The following is a 14,848-nucleotide window of genomic DNA, read 5'->3' as shown; positions in this document are numbered from 1 at the left end:
AAAAATATTTATACCTCACATGGCTATTATATGGATTAAATATTACAGGTGAAATCACATGAACACAGCACCTGCACAGAATGTGTGCTACATAAATGTTAGCTTTTCCTATATTCCCTACTAGAAGTGGTTAAAAGAAATAGTCTGTGTTTCATTTAAATCATTTTTCCTAAAACATGGGGAATGTAGGTGATGAATTTGATTGGCTGTCCAGGATTAACTGGGGAGTATGTTTTCCTAGTTCTAAAGGTAATAGAGTTCAGGGTGTTCCCTACATTAATACAAATAACTCAGGTCGAATCTACCACGGAGCTTCCCTCTCCAACTTCTTAAAACTAGCCTACTGCAATACTCTTTAATTAGTCTCACATGTTCTTCCCTTAACAAATATTGACTATATATTGTCTATGTCAGATAATATGCTACGTACGAGGAGCTGAGGACAAAGATGTAAGATCCCCGTCCTCTAAGAGCTCACAAAGCTCTTACTTCATTATTTCTGCTTCTAAATCTGGAAGTGAACCCGTTACTACTTAAGTATTCATTAGTTGAGACTTGCACTGTTCAATGTATTCGCCAATACCACATGTAAACAAAGAATGTAAAATACCTCAATAATGTCTATCGATTAAATGTTGAAATATTATTTTAAATATACTGGCTTAAATAAAATATCTTATTAAAATTAATTCCACCTGTTTTAAATGTGGCTACCAGAAAATTTTAAATGATATATGAGTCTTGCACTATTTTTCTATTGAAAAGCAGGCTATAGCTGTATGTTTGGGGAAAGAGAGTAAGAAAGCCTTTAAAAAGAGTTAACCTGTGACAAAGGTACACAGACACTCTGAAATCAACATAGCAATAACTGGGAATAAAGGGAACAGAGAAATTCTGGCCTAAAAAGGAGGTAGAGAGCCATAAAATACAGATGAGAGAGCTAAAATAAACCACTATTTATTAGACTATTATTAATAATCTTTTAAAAAATCATAAAATCAGAAATCATTTTGTTCAATCCTTTCATTTTATATACAAGAAAATGGAATCCCAAAGAGGTTAAGTTGCCATCATCAAACAGATGAAAGAAACAAGGACAAGAAGCTAGTGACTAAACTGTGGATAAATTGTGTCCCTGGGTAAATTAACCATCTCTGGGATTTAGCTTCTATAACTGTAGATGGAGGCTCAGACTAAATGATCTTGGATATGGACTAAAGGTTCTCACTGATTTAAAACATTCTATAATTTCTACTCAACATTCAGACAGTATAGAGGTGGCTGAAAAAAGAAACTCAAACATATTGAGTTAGATCTTAGACTGTGCAGTAAAACAGAAACAGAGGAATAAAATGCTGCTTTTTTCATAGGTAGCTAACACATTATGTAATTGCAGTCTGGGGCCAAATAAGGCCCATCTAGTAATAACAATGATCTCTTTTGTAAGTCTTGCACTTAATAGATTTTTCACCCTGAAATCTTTACTTTCCTCATAATCATTAAAGGATACTCTTCTTCCAACAACATCTTCTCAATGACAGCTCTGTTCTCTTCACTGATGGTGCTATCCAGAGTCCAAGGCTATTAAAAAAGAATGTATATTTTTTTTATTTACTGCTTTTTGAAATTATCTTCTATGTTTTATCAAATGAAATACATGATACAATGATTATGAATAATAAAGCTACCATTTACTATGCCCAGACATATCTGATTGCCAGGACAACACTGTGGGACAGGGGTTATTGCTTCACCGATGCAGCCATAGCACCGCAAGTGTTTCAAGGGGAGGAGGAGAGACTTGACACACAAGACTGCTGGATTCCAAGGCTCAGGCTCCTACCCACGATAAAGTCATAATGGCTAGCATGTATGAGACCTATCAGATAGCAAGCATGTTGCTAGATATTTCACCTATTTCCAAAACTCACCACACTTCTTTTTCCCTTTAAGCCACAATCTCTCCTTAAATGATCATACTCATTTTCAACTCTCAAAACTTAAAAATTTTCAGCTCAGGTGTCTTCTCTAAGCTCTATCTAGACTGTTTTTTCCAATTGCCCACTCCCCCATGTCCACTTGGATATCCAGTAGGCTTCTAAAAGTTAACATATTCAAAACTCACTAACACATACCTTCACCTGTTTCTCCCTGTGCTTCCACCTTTGTAAATAGCATTATGAGTCACCTAGTTATTCCACCTAGAAACCTAGGAATCATCTGGATTCCTCCCTTTTTTCTGAATCCTATAACCAATCTACCAAGCAATTCTACATCCAAAATATAATTAAAATCTATCCATCTCTGCCACAACCTCTGGCCAATCTACCACCAACTCTTGCTTAGATTACCACAAATGTTTCCTAACTGGACTCTGATTCTGCTCTTGCTTCATACAAGCATGACAGAGCTCTGGTCTGCCTCTCCAACCCTGTCACAGCTGCCACTCCCCACTTTCCCACTATATTCTAGACACTGGCTTTCAAACAGAGACTTTGTGCTGCTATTCCTTCTGCCTAGAATGTTTTTCCTCAGCTTTTCACATATCTACTCCTCTCTATTACTTTTCAACTGAACTGTCACCTTCTATTTCCCTCAATGACAACTTTATCTAAAATAGGTTCCCCACCCTGTTACTCTGAGCCAGCATCTTGGGTTCTTCATGGTCTATACTTAATTTGTCTACCTGACTCCCTTTTAGCATATAAGCAACTTGAGAGCAAGACTATGTCTGTCTCGATTGTAGCTGTATCCCCCAAACCTGGGTCCAGCATCTGACACACAGTAAGAATTCAATAAATAACCACTAAATGAAAGAAATGAACCCTGCAATGATCCCCGTCTTTTAGATGAAGAAACAAAGGTTCACAAATCTGATAAGTCGTAGAGCAAGGATTTGTACCTAATCTAGCTGGCTCCAAAGCTGTTTCCCAACAGACCATTTCAAAGTCAAAAGAAATAAGAATAAGTTTCTTTTATTTTTAAAGTAAGAAAAATGTTTCCAGTATATTACCTCTGTAACTGCTGAGAACTAGCACCAAGTAAAAAAGAGGTACTCCAGGCAATGAGTAATAGCTTATGCACCTGATATTTTCATAAAATACTTACAATAAGACCATTCTCAGTTCTCCACGATGAATCAAGATAGTGATCTTGTAAAACAGACGCTGTATTTTCATCACTTCTGTAATAATTAAGAAAATGGGTAAAAAGTGGTATTATACCAATTAATAAATAGCATTCACACAACACAGGAACTGGCAGGGTATGGATGTTAAGCAAATGTTTCATTTCCTTCTTCCCTTAACAGACTTAACATTGCAGAAATGCCTACTCTATTTCTTTAACCTATGGAATATAGAGTAGCTTTAAGCCATCCTTTTTAGCTCACCCTATCTCAACTGCAACCAGCCAGTCTGTTCACTTCTTTTGTTCCCCAAGAATAAATAACTTCATGAGGAAAAAAGTACCCCAAAGCAGCAACCACACATGCTCTACGGCCATGAACCAACACTTCAGAGCTTTTTTGATGAGCATCCATATGTATATAGGAATTCCACTTTATAATCAATTCTTTTAGTTATATCTAAAGCATAAAAGCCATCAATAACAGCAATGCCCTCAAAATGAAAAAAAAAAAAAAATAGATCAAAGAGTCAAATTGGAAAATACTCGACAGTAAAGTAAAAAGAAAATCTGATGTTTTAATAACAATTTGTCTAATAAAAAAATTAACTTGGGTTATTTGGGGCCTTTTCTATGTCCATGGGGGATTAAACTTTGTTAATTCTCATTCTTTTCACTGAACTAATAAAAACTCTCTAAAGTCACGCTGCTCACTACTCACATAAAAAAGCTGAATAGTTAAGTTTTGGAAGGCTGAATTAATGATATAGTTAAATTCAATACTTGCTTTTTTATATCTTGAAGTTATAAAGTTTCCTAGAAAATTACTGACTTTTCCCAGACCTAGTCTAGTGGTAAGAATTTTGTACCTCTTAGATTGCAAAAAGGTTTATACTTTTGAATCTTCAATTAGTTCTACAGTGGTTATAAAAAATTGTGGACTATCTACAATAAACTAAAAGCAGTAATTTCTCTCAGCTGCTGATGGCAAAAAGATTTTAATTCAGGTGTTAACTCTGATTTGGTAGAGGCTGCCAGGAATGCTAAATAAAGGATTCTGAGACTTGCATCGGCAGAAGGAAACCTTTGCTTATGGAGAGGTCTGCCAACGGTGCAGAAGGGGGACTAGTACCACTTCAGGTATGTTTTGTTTTGTTTTGTTTTAAGATTTTATTTATTTACTTGAGTGGGGGCGGGAACACAGATGGAGAGGGAGAGGCTGACTCCCTGCTGAGCAGAGAGCCCGACATGGGTCTTGATTCCAGGACCCCAAGATCATGACCTAAGCAGAAGGCAGACACTTAACTGACTGAGCCACCTGGGCGCCTCTCACTTCGGGTTTAATGTCTTTTATAGTGTTCCTCAATAAGGATTAGCAACTTCCACACCTCTGGTGTATGCATCTGGACACCTACCTGAATCTCCACAGGCGGCATAAATTAACATGTTTAAACCTTAGCTGAGAAATTCCTCTCAAATCTGCTACTCTTCCATTGTTCCCCATCTCAGACAAAGGATATGCATCCCCCTACCTGCCCAAGCCAGAAATCTGGGCCTGTCCTTATTTTCCTCACAATGTACATTCAATTGGTTGCCAATTCTGTGGCTTCCTCACTTTTCAAATCCAGTCCTTCCACTATATCCATGCTGACCTCTGAAGTCCTGTAGTTTCAGAGCCACTTTTCCAAGATAAAGCTAACATGCCATCCACTTTCCCTTCTTTATCTTTTTCCACTTACCCCCATCTGGCCCATTGTAAGTTTTACTGTGTCTTACCCAATAAGAATGTTAGTTCTATGAGAGCAAGGAGTTAGTTTGATAACTGCTATATACCCAGGCCTTGGCACAGAAAAGGTGCTCATCAACATTTGTTTAATGATTAAATGAACAAGGTAGGTGGGGCATGGATCATCCAGGTCTGCAGGAGGAATGAGGATTTTCTCATAAAGCAAATCGGGGATTGAAGGGAATAACATGATGAGATCTGGATGTAAGAAAGGCTGGTCTAACTTCAGTAAAGAATTTAGAAGAGGGCCAAAGAGATAAGGAGCAGTTAAGAGGAAGTGATTATATAAATACTAGAGAGGTGACAATAACTTAGACCCAGGGAACAAGCAGTGTGAACAGGAAGAAGTGAATACATTTGAGAGGATACTTAGAATCAATAGACCTTTAGCAACTTATAGAAGGGGTAGAAGGAGAGAGGTAAGGAAAAGGGATAAAGTCTCTATCTGTGCCTTGAGTTACTGGGCGGATGGTGCCATCTATTGAACTAGGGAACTTGAAGGCAGATGGCAGGTGTGGTGGGAAGTTTATAAGCTGAGATTGAGGTGCTTGTGGAACATCCAAGAACAGATAGATTCAGAGAATTAGATAAATGGATCTAAAGCTCAGGAGAGAGATTTGGGTTGGTGAAAGATATGGAAAACATCAGTATGTATTAGGTGGAATTTTAGGAAACTGCCATTTTTCTTATGGTCAAAAATGGTTGAACATTGGCAAAATTGTATATGATCCAGCCTAACAGACAGAAATTTAAATCTTGAGAGATGGTATAACCAGGGACTGTGTGGTTAGTTAGAAGTCTTATGACAAACCCCTTGGAACACGGATTTAAAGGACAAGCAGGCGAAAAGGAAGATGAGGAGGAAAGGCAGAAGTGAAAGGGAAACCAAAGTTTCAATGCCACCTTCTAACTTTGGTACCTAGAACTCAGCAAGTACTTAAAAGTGTGCTTTCAGTTAATCCTCAACGTTTCCACAGATGTTATCATTAGCTCTACCTACACACACTTCAGGGGGCACCATTCACCAGAATATAATGTTAATGATGCTCCTTGGAGCTGGGTAAGGCAAAGGCTCTGACCATCAGGAACCAATAACCTTTGTAATCCAGCTTGCATGAGTCTTAGATGATCATAGGTACCACCTGTAGACCTAAGGCTTGAGTACAATAGTAAGAGAAAGGAAAGAAAAAGAGAAGGCAAAAAAAAAAAAAAAAATTAAACACGATCAGAAAAATAAAGAAGAACCTATGGAAAAGGGGCAGAGCCAATGCTCACAGATGATCTTCTGTGTTTCCAAAGCCAACTCACTTCTCTCTGGACTCCAGGTAAGCATCCCTGCCTACTTAACACATAGACTTACTGTGAAAAGTAAATTAAATCATGCATGTAAGAGCACTTAGTCAAGATTAACTTGGTAACTTGATCTACACAAATGTGAACAACGATTGTTAATAAAAGTTCCCTATTCATCTGTATAGCTTTGGACTGCTTTGTCTAAAGGTCTGGGAGAGAATGACTAAATGAATTTAATTACTCCTCACATTTTTATAGTGCTTTAGAGTTCAGTAGAACTTTAAACCCACTATCTTAATCCCTCAGGGCAGGGTGGGTACTGTTCTCCATAATTTACAGAGTCCCTAACATTAGGTTGGACTGTATGAAATTGCCATTTTGTAAGTTAAAAATGGTCTAAGATTGGCAATTCCACATGGTTCATTCAACCTAACAGACTTCTAAAGAGGTTGTTCATATTTATAAGCACCATAACTGGCTAAGTTTATAACTGAGGTCTTTTGATTCCTGACCAGTCTAGGCCTCTTCTAATTCTAAAAGGTGACTGGGGAAGCACATTTTAAAAATAGTAGGTATCAATTTCTTATTTGGAAAGCAAGCAGTCAAAGGGCTAGATCTCTCAAACTGGAGGATGCTGCTTGAAACCACACTGGCCTGTTCTGCAGGACTCTGTATTAAATAAACTGTGACCCCTCACTAGGTCTTCACAATAATCTCCACGAGGGTAAGGAGATGGTGAAAAACAGAACATTTACCTAGCTCCTACTGTATGCTATAGCACATCCCATAATTACTTCATTTGATGTTCACAATAACCATGACTGTCAGTTTTCTATGAGCAGTCTGAAGCTCAGGCAAATTACCTGTCTGATCCAAGGTCACACTGCTAGTAACGGACAAGGCCGGCCCATGCTGGAGAACCCAGAGCTGTCCAACTCTAAAGTCCTGTCCCTTTCCTTTAAGTCAAGCTGACTCTCAGGAAGTTTTTCACAACTAACCCCATGTGGAATAAGAAACCTGTCAGTAGGGATGAAACGACACGCCCAAGGTCACACGGCTTACAAGCGATGGAACAAGGATCCCTGAGCTCAGGTCCGTTCAGAGGCCGCTCTTGTTCTAGTTACTGTCCGGAGGGGGCAAAGGGGAGGGGGATTCTGGGGTTGAGATTATCACAGAAGGAATCTAATTGTTGGATAGAGTGCAACGTGCTCGGCGAAGTCGGCGCCCTCAGAACATCCTGGTAAAAGGTGAAACAGCCATCCGACACCAGCCGCGGGTACCTACGCCCCCTGGGCTCAGGAGTAGCTTACAAGCAGGATGGGCGCGGCACCTCCCCGGCCACCAGGAGACCCTGGCCCAGCGAATGTGCTTCCTCTCCCCTGTTCCTTGCTGAACCCGCAGCCTTTCCAAGGTACTTTCCTCGCACGCGCGCTCCTCCCCATCCCTGCGAGACTCGGTCTCTACGCCTCACCCTGGCTGTGCCGCGGCTGGCACCACGTCCCCTTCGATATCCACATCCGCTTCTTCAGCCGCCATGATGGGACCTAATCCCATCCGTCCTCCCGAGAGATCCCGCGAGAGGTGGAAGACTTGGGGGCGGGGTCGCATGAGTCACGGGGCGGAGTTGAAGCCTAGTACAGCCCCTTCCGCGAGGGGGAGGCGGGGCTTTCCGAGAAAAGATCACCGCGGTCTTCTGAGGCTTGGTGCTTCGGTCTTTTGTTGGTATGTAAAGACCTTGGGAAGTTTCCCGGGCTTGGGCTTTGAGGAGATCGTGCTCTTGGACAGATTCTTGGCTCTTCACTTCTCTCATTGATAAAATGGGGATAATGGTAAATATCTACCTGGAGTGCTGAAAAGATCAAAGCCAGACCTGCTTTGGACTGAAAGGTGGCTGGTTTTCTTTTTTCTTTCTTTCTTTCTTTCTTTCTTTCTTTCTTTCTTTCTTTCTTTCTTTCTTTGCTTTCTTTTCTTTCCTTTCTTTTATTTCTTTTCTTTCTTTCTCTCTTCCTTCCTTCCTTTCTTCCTTTCTTTTTTCCTTCCTTCCTTCCTTCCTTCATGTTTTAAGGAAAAGGATCATTCAGGGATTATGTGAAGTACTAAACAACTTCTATTTTAAAATTCAAAAAACATTTAAGTATGTGACTTACTTTAGATCTTTGCAATTAATTAAAAATTCACTCTCATGACCTTTGATCTTTACAATAACCCAGTGAGGACTGTTATCATCAGTCACACTTTACAGATGAGGAAACTGAGGCTCAGAAAACTGAAATGACTATCAAAGGATATATAGCTAGTCAAAGAACTGGGACCAGAATCCGGGTCTTTTGACCCCGTACTGAGTGCTCACCCTCTACAAATCATGTTGGCAGGATAAACACCATTTCTCTTAAAGAATTTATGACTTCTCAAGAAATTAGATATTGGCCTTGAGTAGCATATACTAGCATTTATTGCTCACATTATTGCAACTGTTCATTCACTTGTCTGCCTCCACCGTGAGACTGTGAATTCTTTAAGGACAAAGGCTCTGTCTGCTAGTCCTTATACTGGTCCTTATACCAGCAACATTCAGCATGGTGTCTGACACGTCATAGGTGCTCAATAAATATTGAACTGATGAATGAATGAAACAATTTAAGTGTGCTCATACAGGCTTCTGTCTTAGGCAGCCTTTCCAGTGTTATACCTCCTCACATCACTTTTTGCTAAATTATACAAAGAACAGAGGACAAAATGACGAAATTTAACTGAGATATCTATACAATTTCATAGTATGTTCAGACGAGATCAAGTGCATTCAGGGTGGTATGGCCGTAGACTCATAGTATGTTCAAAGGAGTTTTCAAGTGATCATATGTTTAGATTTTTCCCACCAAAATGAACTTTCATAATTATTCCTAGTCCCTTTAAATTTAGTTATTTATAATACCTAACAAAAATTTTAATTCATGATGGTGCTCTGCTTTCCATAAACTGAAACTGAATGAATGTCAGAATAATTTTAGAGCAGAAAGGGAGGAAGATGAATTACAAACAGAGAGGATGGGTCAGGGCTAATATGAGCACCTGTCATATCCGGAATATTATATAAGGTAGAATCCCTTTTGGACCTCCCAAGAATCATGCAAGGTAAGTATTATCAACCCACCCCATCCCACATTTTAGAGGTAAGGAAACCAAAATTCAGAAAGTTACAGTTAGATAGCTGAGTACTAGAGGTGCGATTCCAACCCAAGTCTTTATTCCTCTATACTTACTCTATTATATTTTAATTCACAACAAAAGGAATAGGGTCTTTCGCAATACTACATGAATTGGTATTTTCTCATTTGGTGTAAGAGTAAATCATAATCAGATAATTTTCTGATTTCTTTGAGGTGCTTAAATCTAGAAATGAGTAGAAAGTGTATTTCAAAGGTTGGAAACTTATCTTGGGTTTACAGATTCCTTCTCAGTCCCACATTAATACACTTTATTTCCTTCATTGATCCTAAAACAGAATTTGCAAGAGGTGCCATACCTGTAAATCCTCACGAATGTTGTTAGAGGAACATTCAGTCAAGAAAGTGTCTGACTCACATTTTAACTGCACTGTGTATGAATCCACTGGAGAGGCAGTTTATTCATTTCATTTCTCCCTATTTCTGGTGAAAAAAGATCACTGCATTTTTATTGAAAAAGCAAAGTATAATTGCAATATTAATCCATAAAAAGCTGGCATGTTAGCATTCATGCTAATTAGCTCAGATTTGTAAAGTGCTTTAAAAGCAGGAACTGTCACACAACTGCTCACTAATGTTATTGTTACATTATGATCCAAACTGTCAGCTAAATGATTGCCAGGGATTCAAGTGTTCCCATTTTAAAAATAAAATGGCCAGTGAGTGGGGAGGAAAACCACTTTATCTATGCAGAGGTGAGATAATAGATGAATGCAGACATAGACTTAGGGGCTACACTTGGCACGCATTGGCTGTGGCTTCAATTGTTCCAGGAAAACAAGCTGCATTTTATTTTATTTTCCCTCCCCAGTTCCCTGAAATCACATAAGGTAGCTACTGAAAAAGCTGTTCTCAATATGTTGTAAGGAACGTCTGCCAATGCACTTCTTACATTTTAATTACAGTAATGCTACATCCATCTGACATTATGCGGAAGGGAAAGAAAAGATGCCAACATTAATGAGCTCCTACTGTGTGCCAGGCATTTTACAGACTATTTCTTTACAGCCCTTTGAGGTAAGGGATTGTTATTTTCACTTACAGATGTGGTAACTGAGGTTCAGAACAGTTAAGTGATTTACCCAAGGAACTGTAGCTTATTGTTGTTTTCCTTACATCATGCTGTCTTAGCTTAGGTTCTAATAGCATCATTCAGAATTGCTTCTCAGCAACCCCCAGTGGAAGGATTAGGCCTCTTTCTCAAGAGCTCCAGGAGGATGGGTGTTGGTGGCCGGACTTGGGTCACATGCCATCCAAGAAGCCAGGTGGACTCAGTTCCACCAGCACCACGTGGAAGATGGAGGTGTGATGGCTCCCCAGAGCAAAATAAGGGTACTGTTTCCAGAGGGAGGAAGAATGGATGCTGGGTGAGGAAAACAACAGATGCCCCGCTGTACTGTTCTATGTTGCCATTTCTCTCTGTTCCCCCAGGCCTTTAGTATAATCCATTAACAGCTATGGGCTCCTGTTAGCACTGCACCAGGCACATTACTCAACCCCTCTAGATGGCCGCTTCTTCACTTGGAAAATGACCTATGAAATAATCTCCTCCAGAGGTAAAATTCTTTGATCATGTTCTTGTTCATGTCGCAGACATTTCTGAACACTGTCACGGGCAAAACGGGGATGGAATTGTCGACGTTTGCATGGGTTTGTATATGGTTGGCTGCTTAGTGAAGTATGGGCCATAAATAAAATATTCCTTCTGCCTGAAATGTGCAACACTTCCCACGTTCCAGGCCCCTCCACGTTCAGGGGCGCTCTGCCTTCCGTGCTCCTTCCCCCTCCTCTTGTTCCCTCTGAAAGGGCTGGTTCTGACTCAGCTGTGGTCAACTGTTGCCATTTTGGATCTCAGGCTCAGAGTGGCCAGGTCTTTTGATTTTTCTTTTAAGACAAGCCAGAAATCAGGATTAATTTGTAAAAAAACCATTCAAAGTTTTAAAAAACACTGTTGAGGGCGCCTGGGTGGCTCAGATGGTTAAGCGTCTGCCTTCGGCTCAAGTCATGATCCCAGGGTCCTGGGATCGAGTCCTGCATCAGGCTCCCTGCTCCGCGGGAAGCCTGCTTCTCCCTCTGCCTCTCTCTCTCTCTCTCTCTCTCTCTCTGTCTCTCATGAATAAATAAATAAAATCTTTAAAAAAAAAAACCAAACAAACACTGTTGAACCGAACACACAATTATGTGGGCTACATCTGACCTGCAGTTCGGGACTATTGCCCTAAATCCTTCTCTCCTACTACATGTAACACTTCCATGTTCTTAGTTTTTCACAGTTCTGCCTACGGCACTACTGAAGTCTTCTTCAGGGCAGGGAACGTGTTTCTGTTCCCCTGTGTATCCACAGCATCTAGCTACAATGCCTGGTACATTATAATCACTTAATAATTGTTCGTTGAGGGGCGCCTGGGTGGCTCAGTTGGTTGGGCGACTGCCTTCGGCTCAGGTCGTGATCCTGGAGTCCCGGGATCGAGTCCCGCATCGGGCTCCCTGCTCAGTGGGGGGTCTGCTTCTCCCTCTGACCCTCTTCCCTCTCGTGCTCTCTGTTCTCATTCTCTCTCAAATAAATAAATAAAAAAAAAATCTTTAAAAAAAAAAAAAAAAAAAAAATAATTGTTCGTTGAAGGAATGAGTGAATCAACTAGAAAAAAAGTAAAGCCAGAGTTTTTTTTTTTTAATTGAGTATAGAAAACTTACTTTATAAACACATAATCAATGGATATTTTAAATGATAACTATATAAATATAAATATAAATATACACACATGTATATAACAGTTGCATTATGATCCTGACAAAAAATACACAACCCAATAGAGAAAGGAACAATTACAAACCTAAATAGAGTCCCAAAGTCCCTTCTCATTAGTGAAGGAGAGATGTGTGATGTTTTATTGCCTGCCTCTTTATTGTTTTGGAGGGGATTCAGGGGAGGCAGAAGGCAAGTCTCCAACTTGAGGGAAAAATTCAGTCTGTATTGATTCTGAAGGGCTGTGTAAGACGAAATGTAAACCTGCGCTGACTCTCAGTTCTAGAGCTCACACATGATCGAGTATGTATGCACAAAATCCTGCCCAGTGTCCTTCCCTTTGTTGTCTAGGTAGCTCCCTTTCTATATGAAAAGTCAGCTTCAGCATTGTGCCCTTGCTTATCTTCCTGCCCATTCACACAAACCCCCTTCTCTGCGACCCTAGAGTCACAGTGCATGCTTATGTCAGAGAGCCCAACACTGGCCGGTAATTGCCTCCACACTAGCCTGGGACCTCCTTGAGGACAGGGATCATGTGCATGTTATCCACATCTAGCACATAGTAGATGCCTTACCAATGTTTGGATGAACAATATGTCCTCTATATTAGGAAGCATATTGTTATCTCAAAGCTTCAAGACATTTCGTTCAATTCAGTGTTTACTGAGTACCTACTATAGAGCAGGATATGGATCCCGAGAGTTCAGAGTGGTGGAGGGGTGCAGGTTTTAAAAAGGGGGCTCAGCATAGGACTTGTTGGGAAGGTGGCATTTGAGCAGAGTCTTGCCAAGCTGAGGGAGTTGCCAAGCTGATGTCAGGAGAAAGTGTTCAGGTGGAAGAAACAGCCAGTGTAAAGGCTCTGGGTGGGAGTGTGTCTGGTGGTGGCCAGCACGGTGGAGGAAGGTGAGCAGAGGGAGAGCAGGAGGGGAGGAGGCCAGACAGGTAACAGGACCACAGTTTGTAGAGCTTGAGGTGTCATTGTAAGGACTTTAGTTTTCATTCTGAGTGAATCAGGGAGTCATTGTCGGGAATCTGTTGAGATTAAAGGTAGATATTAGCAATACGAGTTCACTGAAACTTATTTAGGATTATATACCGAGTGGTTGATAACATGACCCATATGATGTTTCTTTTTGTCAGGTTTCCTGAGGAAAAAAATCCCACAAAAGAGAACTGATACTTTTGTTAAAATAATTCCTTTTCCCCAGTATCGTGGATGAGTACATCTTTGTCTACGCTGGTTTTTGTGTTGAATTCACCTGACATATTTCTCCTTTTTTCACACTGCATCCTAACTTCTCATTTGAACAGTCATATCGACTACTTGAGAAATAGACTGGCTGCCATAACGTTTCCCATTCATTTAAAACGTGTGTTTTTGCCACATTGAGGGGTCCTAAGTCCATATGCTGCTTGCTGTTGACTCTGCTGGGTTCAGTGGCCTCTGACGTGAACAAGATCTTGTCACCACTGATAAGGAATTCATACTCAAGGGGCACCTGGGTGGCTCAGTCGTTAAGCGTCTGCCTTCAGCTCGGGTCATGATCCCAGGGTCCTGGGATCGAGCTCCGCATCGGGCTCCCTGCTCAGTGGAGAGCCTGCTTCTCCCTCTCCCACTTCCCCTGCTTGTGTTCCTTCTCTGGCTTTGTCTTTCTCTGTCAAATAAATAAAATCTTAAAAAAAAAAAAGAAATTCATACTCAATATATAAATGGATCATTAGAAGCAACAGAACAAAGGCCGTGAAGCAGAGGTCTGTGCCTGGCACCATGGAGGACTGATGGGGCAAGGCTAATTCTGTGCCCCTCTTATGCTCTGCCTTTCATCCTCTCTAGGTCACCTTTTGCTCCAGCGATTGCCATGGCAACCAGCTTCACGCAGGTGTAACCTGACAGCACCACACATCTACTTTCTGCAGCAGAAAGTGCACTCTTGCACAATCCGGGAAAGCAAGGGTGTTAACACCCCACAAGACAATGGATGACCAATGGGGAGCAAATTCCTATAGCATGGAGCCCCTTTGTTCACAGAATGGAATAAAGCAATAACTTACTCTTGAATTGACTTTCCCTCCTTTACTGGCATGCTCTTTCCAGTCCTCCTTCATAATCCTTGGGACTACTTCCCAAATAAATTAGTGTCTGAAGCCCTGGTCTCAGACCCTTCTTCCCTGGGGAAGCCTAAGATAAGACAGTGAGGTTAGACTTGGGTTTTGAAAGTTGAACGAGACCTTTCCAAGTGTAGAGAGAGGGAAAGTGCATTCCAGGCCAAAAAAACCAAAAAAACAAAATGCAGGAGCAAAGACAATGAGGCATGGACGGCATAAGGCAGGGCTGGGGATTTGCAGCGACCTTCTGTGGCTGAAGCATAGGATATATGGATGATATGAGGAGGAGAAAACTAGTGGGAAGGTTTGTTCATTGAGAAATACCTGTCAGATACACTAAGCTGAAAATATTGAAAAAATCTTCCCCCAAAGTTTTGTTTGTTGTTTGTTTCTCATCATAAACATTCACATTGTTTTAGGGGCACCTGGCTGGCTCAGCCAGTAAAGCATGCAACTCTTGATCTCAGGATCATGAGTTCAAGCCCCACATTGGGCACGAAGCCTACTTAAAAATAAAATAAAATGCTATTAAAAAAATAAGCATTCACATTGTTCTTCATTTCTGGG

At 40.7% G+C, this 14,848-nt stretch overlaps 1 protein-coding gene and 1 long non-coding RNA gene across 9 annotated transcripts in view; one reads left to right on the top strand and one right to left on the bottom strand.

Moving 5' to 3' along the window:
* The window catches only part of MYSM1 (Myb like, SWIRM and MPN domains 1), a 49,405-nt gene extending 41,632 nt beyond the window's left edge, over nucleotides 1-7,773 (bottom strand). For all 6 annotated transcript variants that reach the window (XR_013448170.1, XM_078073077.1, XM_078073074.1 and 3 more), the window contains exons 1-3: nucleotides 7,677-7,773; nucleotides 3,109-3,184; nucleotides 1,511-1,581 (exon numbers count right to left, since the gene is read on the bottom strand). Coding sequence is in view for 5 of the 6 variants with exons in the window: in XM_078073077.1 (XP_077929203.1) it covers nucleotides 1,511-1,581; nucleotides 3,109-3,184; nucleotides 7,677-7,759 (230 nt within the window). In the remaining variant the exon portion in view is untranslated. The remainder of the gene's footprint in view (nucleotides 1-1,510; nucleotides 1,582-3,108; nucleotides 3,185-7,676) is intronic.
* Nucleotides 7,774-7,838: 65 nt separating this feature from the next.
* LOC118535487 (uncharacterized) lies at nucleotides 7,839-14,234 on the top strand. Of its 3 annotated transcripts, none has more exons than XR_004917201.2 (4): nucleotides 7,839-7,927; nucleotides 10,335-10,446; nucleotides 10,861-10,985; nucleotides 14,010-14,234. It is a non-coding gene; the product is annotated as an uncharacterized LOC118535487 (long non-coding RNA). The 3 variants fall into 3 exon arrangements; XR_013448169.1 differs by having other exon boundaries at nucleotides 7,882-8,034; XR_013448168.1 differs by lacking the exon at nucleotides 7,839-7,927 and adding an exon at nucleotides 7,937-8,092.
* The last annotated feature ends 614 nt before the right edge of the window (nucleotides 14,235-14,848 follow it).

Source organism: Halichoerus grypus, chromosome 5, assembly GCF_964656455.1.
Source record: "Halichoerus grypus chromosome 5, mHalGry1.hap1.1, whole genome shotgun sequence".
Classification (NCBI taxonomy): Eukaryota; Metazoa; Chordata; class Mammalia; order Carnivora; family Phocidae; genus Halichoerus; species Halichoerus grypus.
The sequence above is the reverse complement of the archived record's forward strand: the minus strand, read 5'-3'. Positions and strand labels throughout refer to the sequence as shown.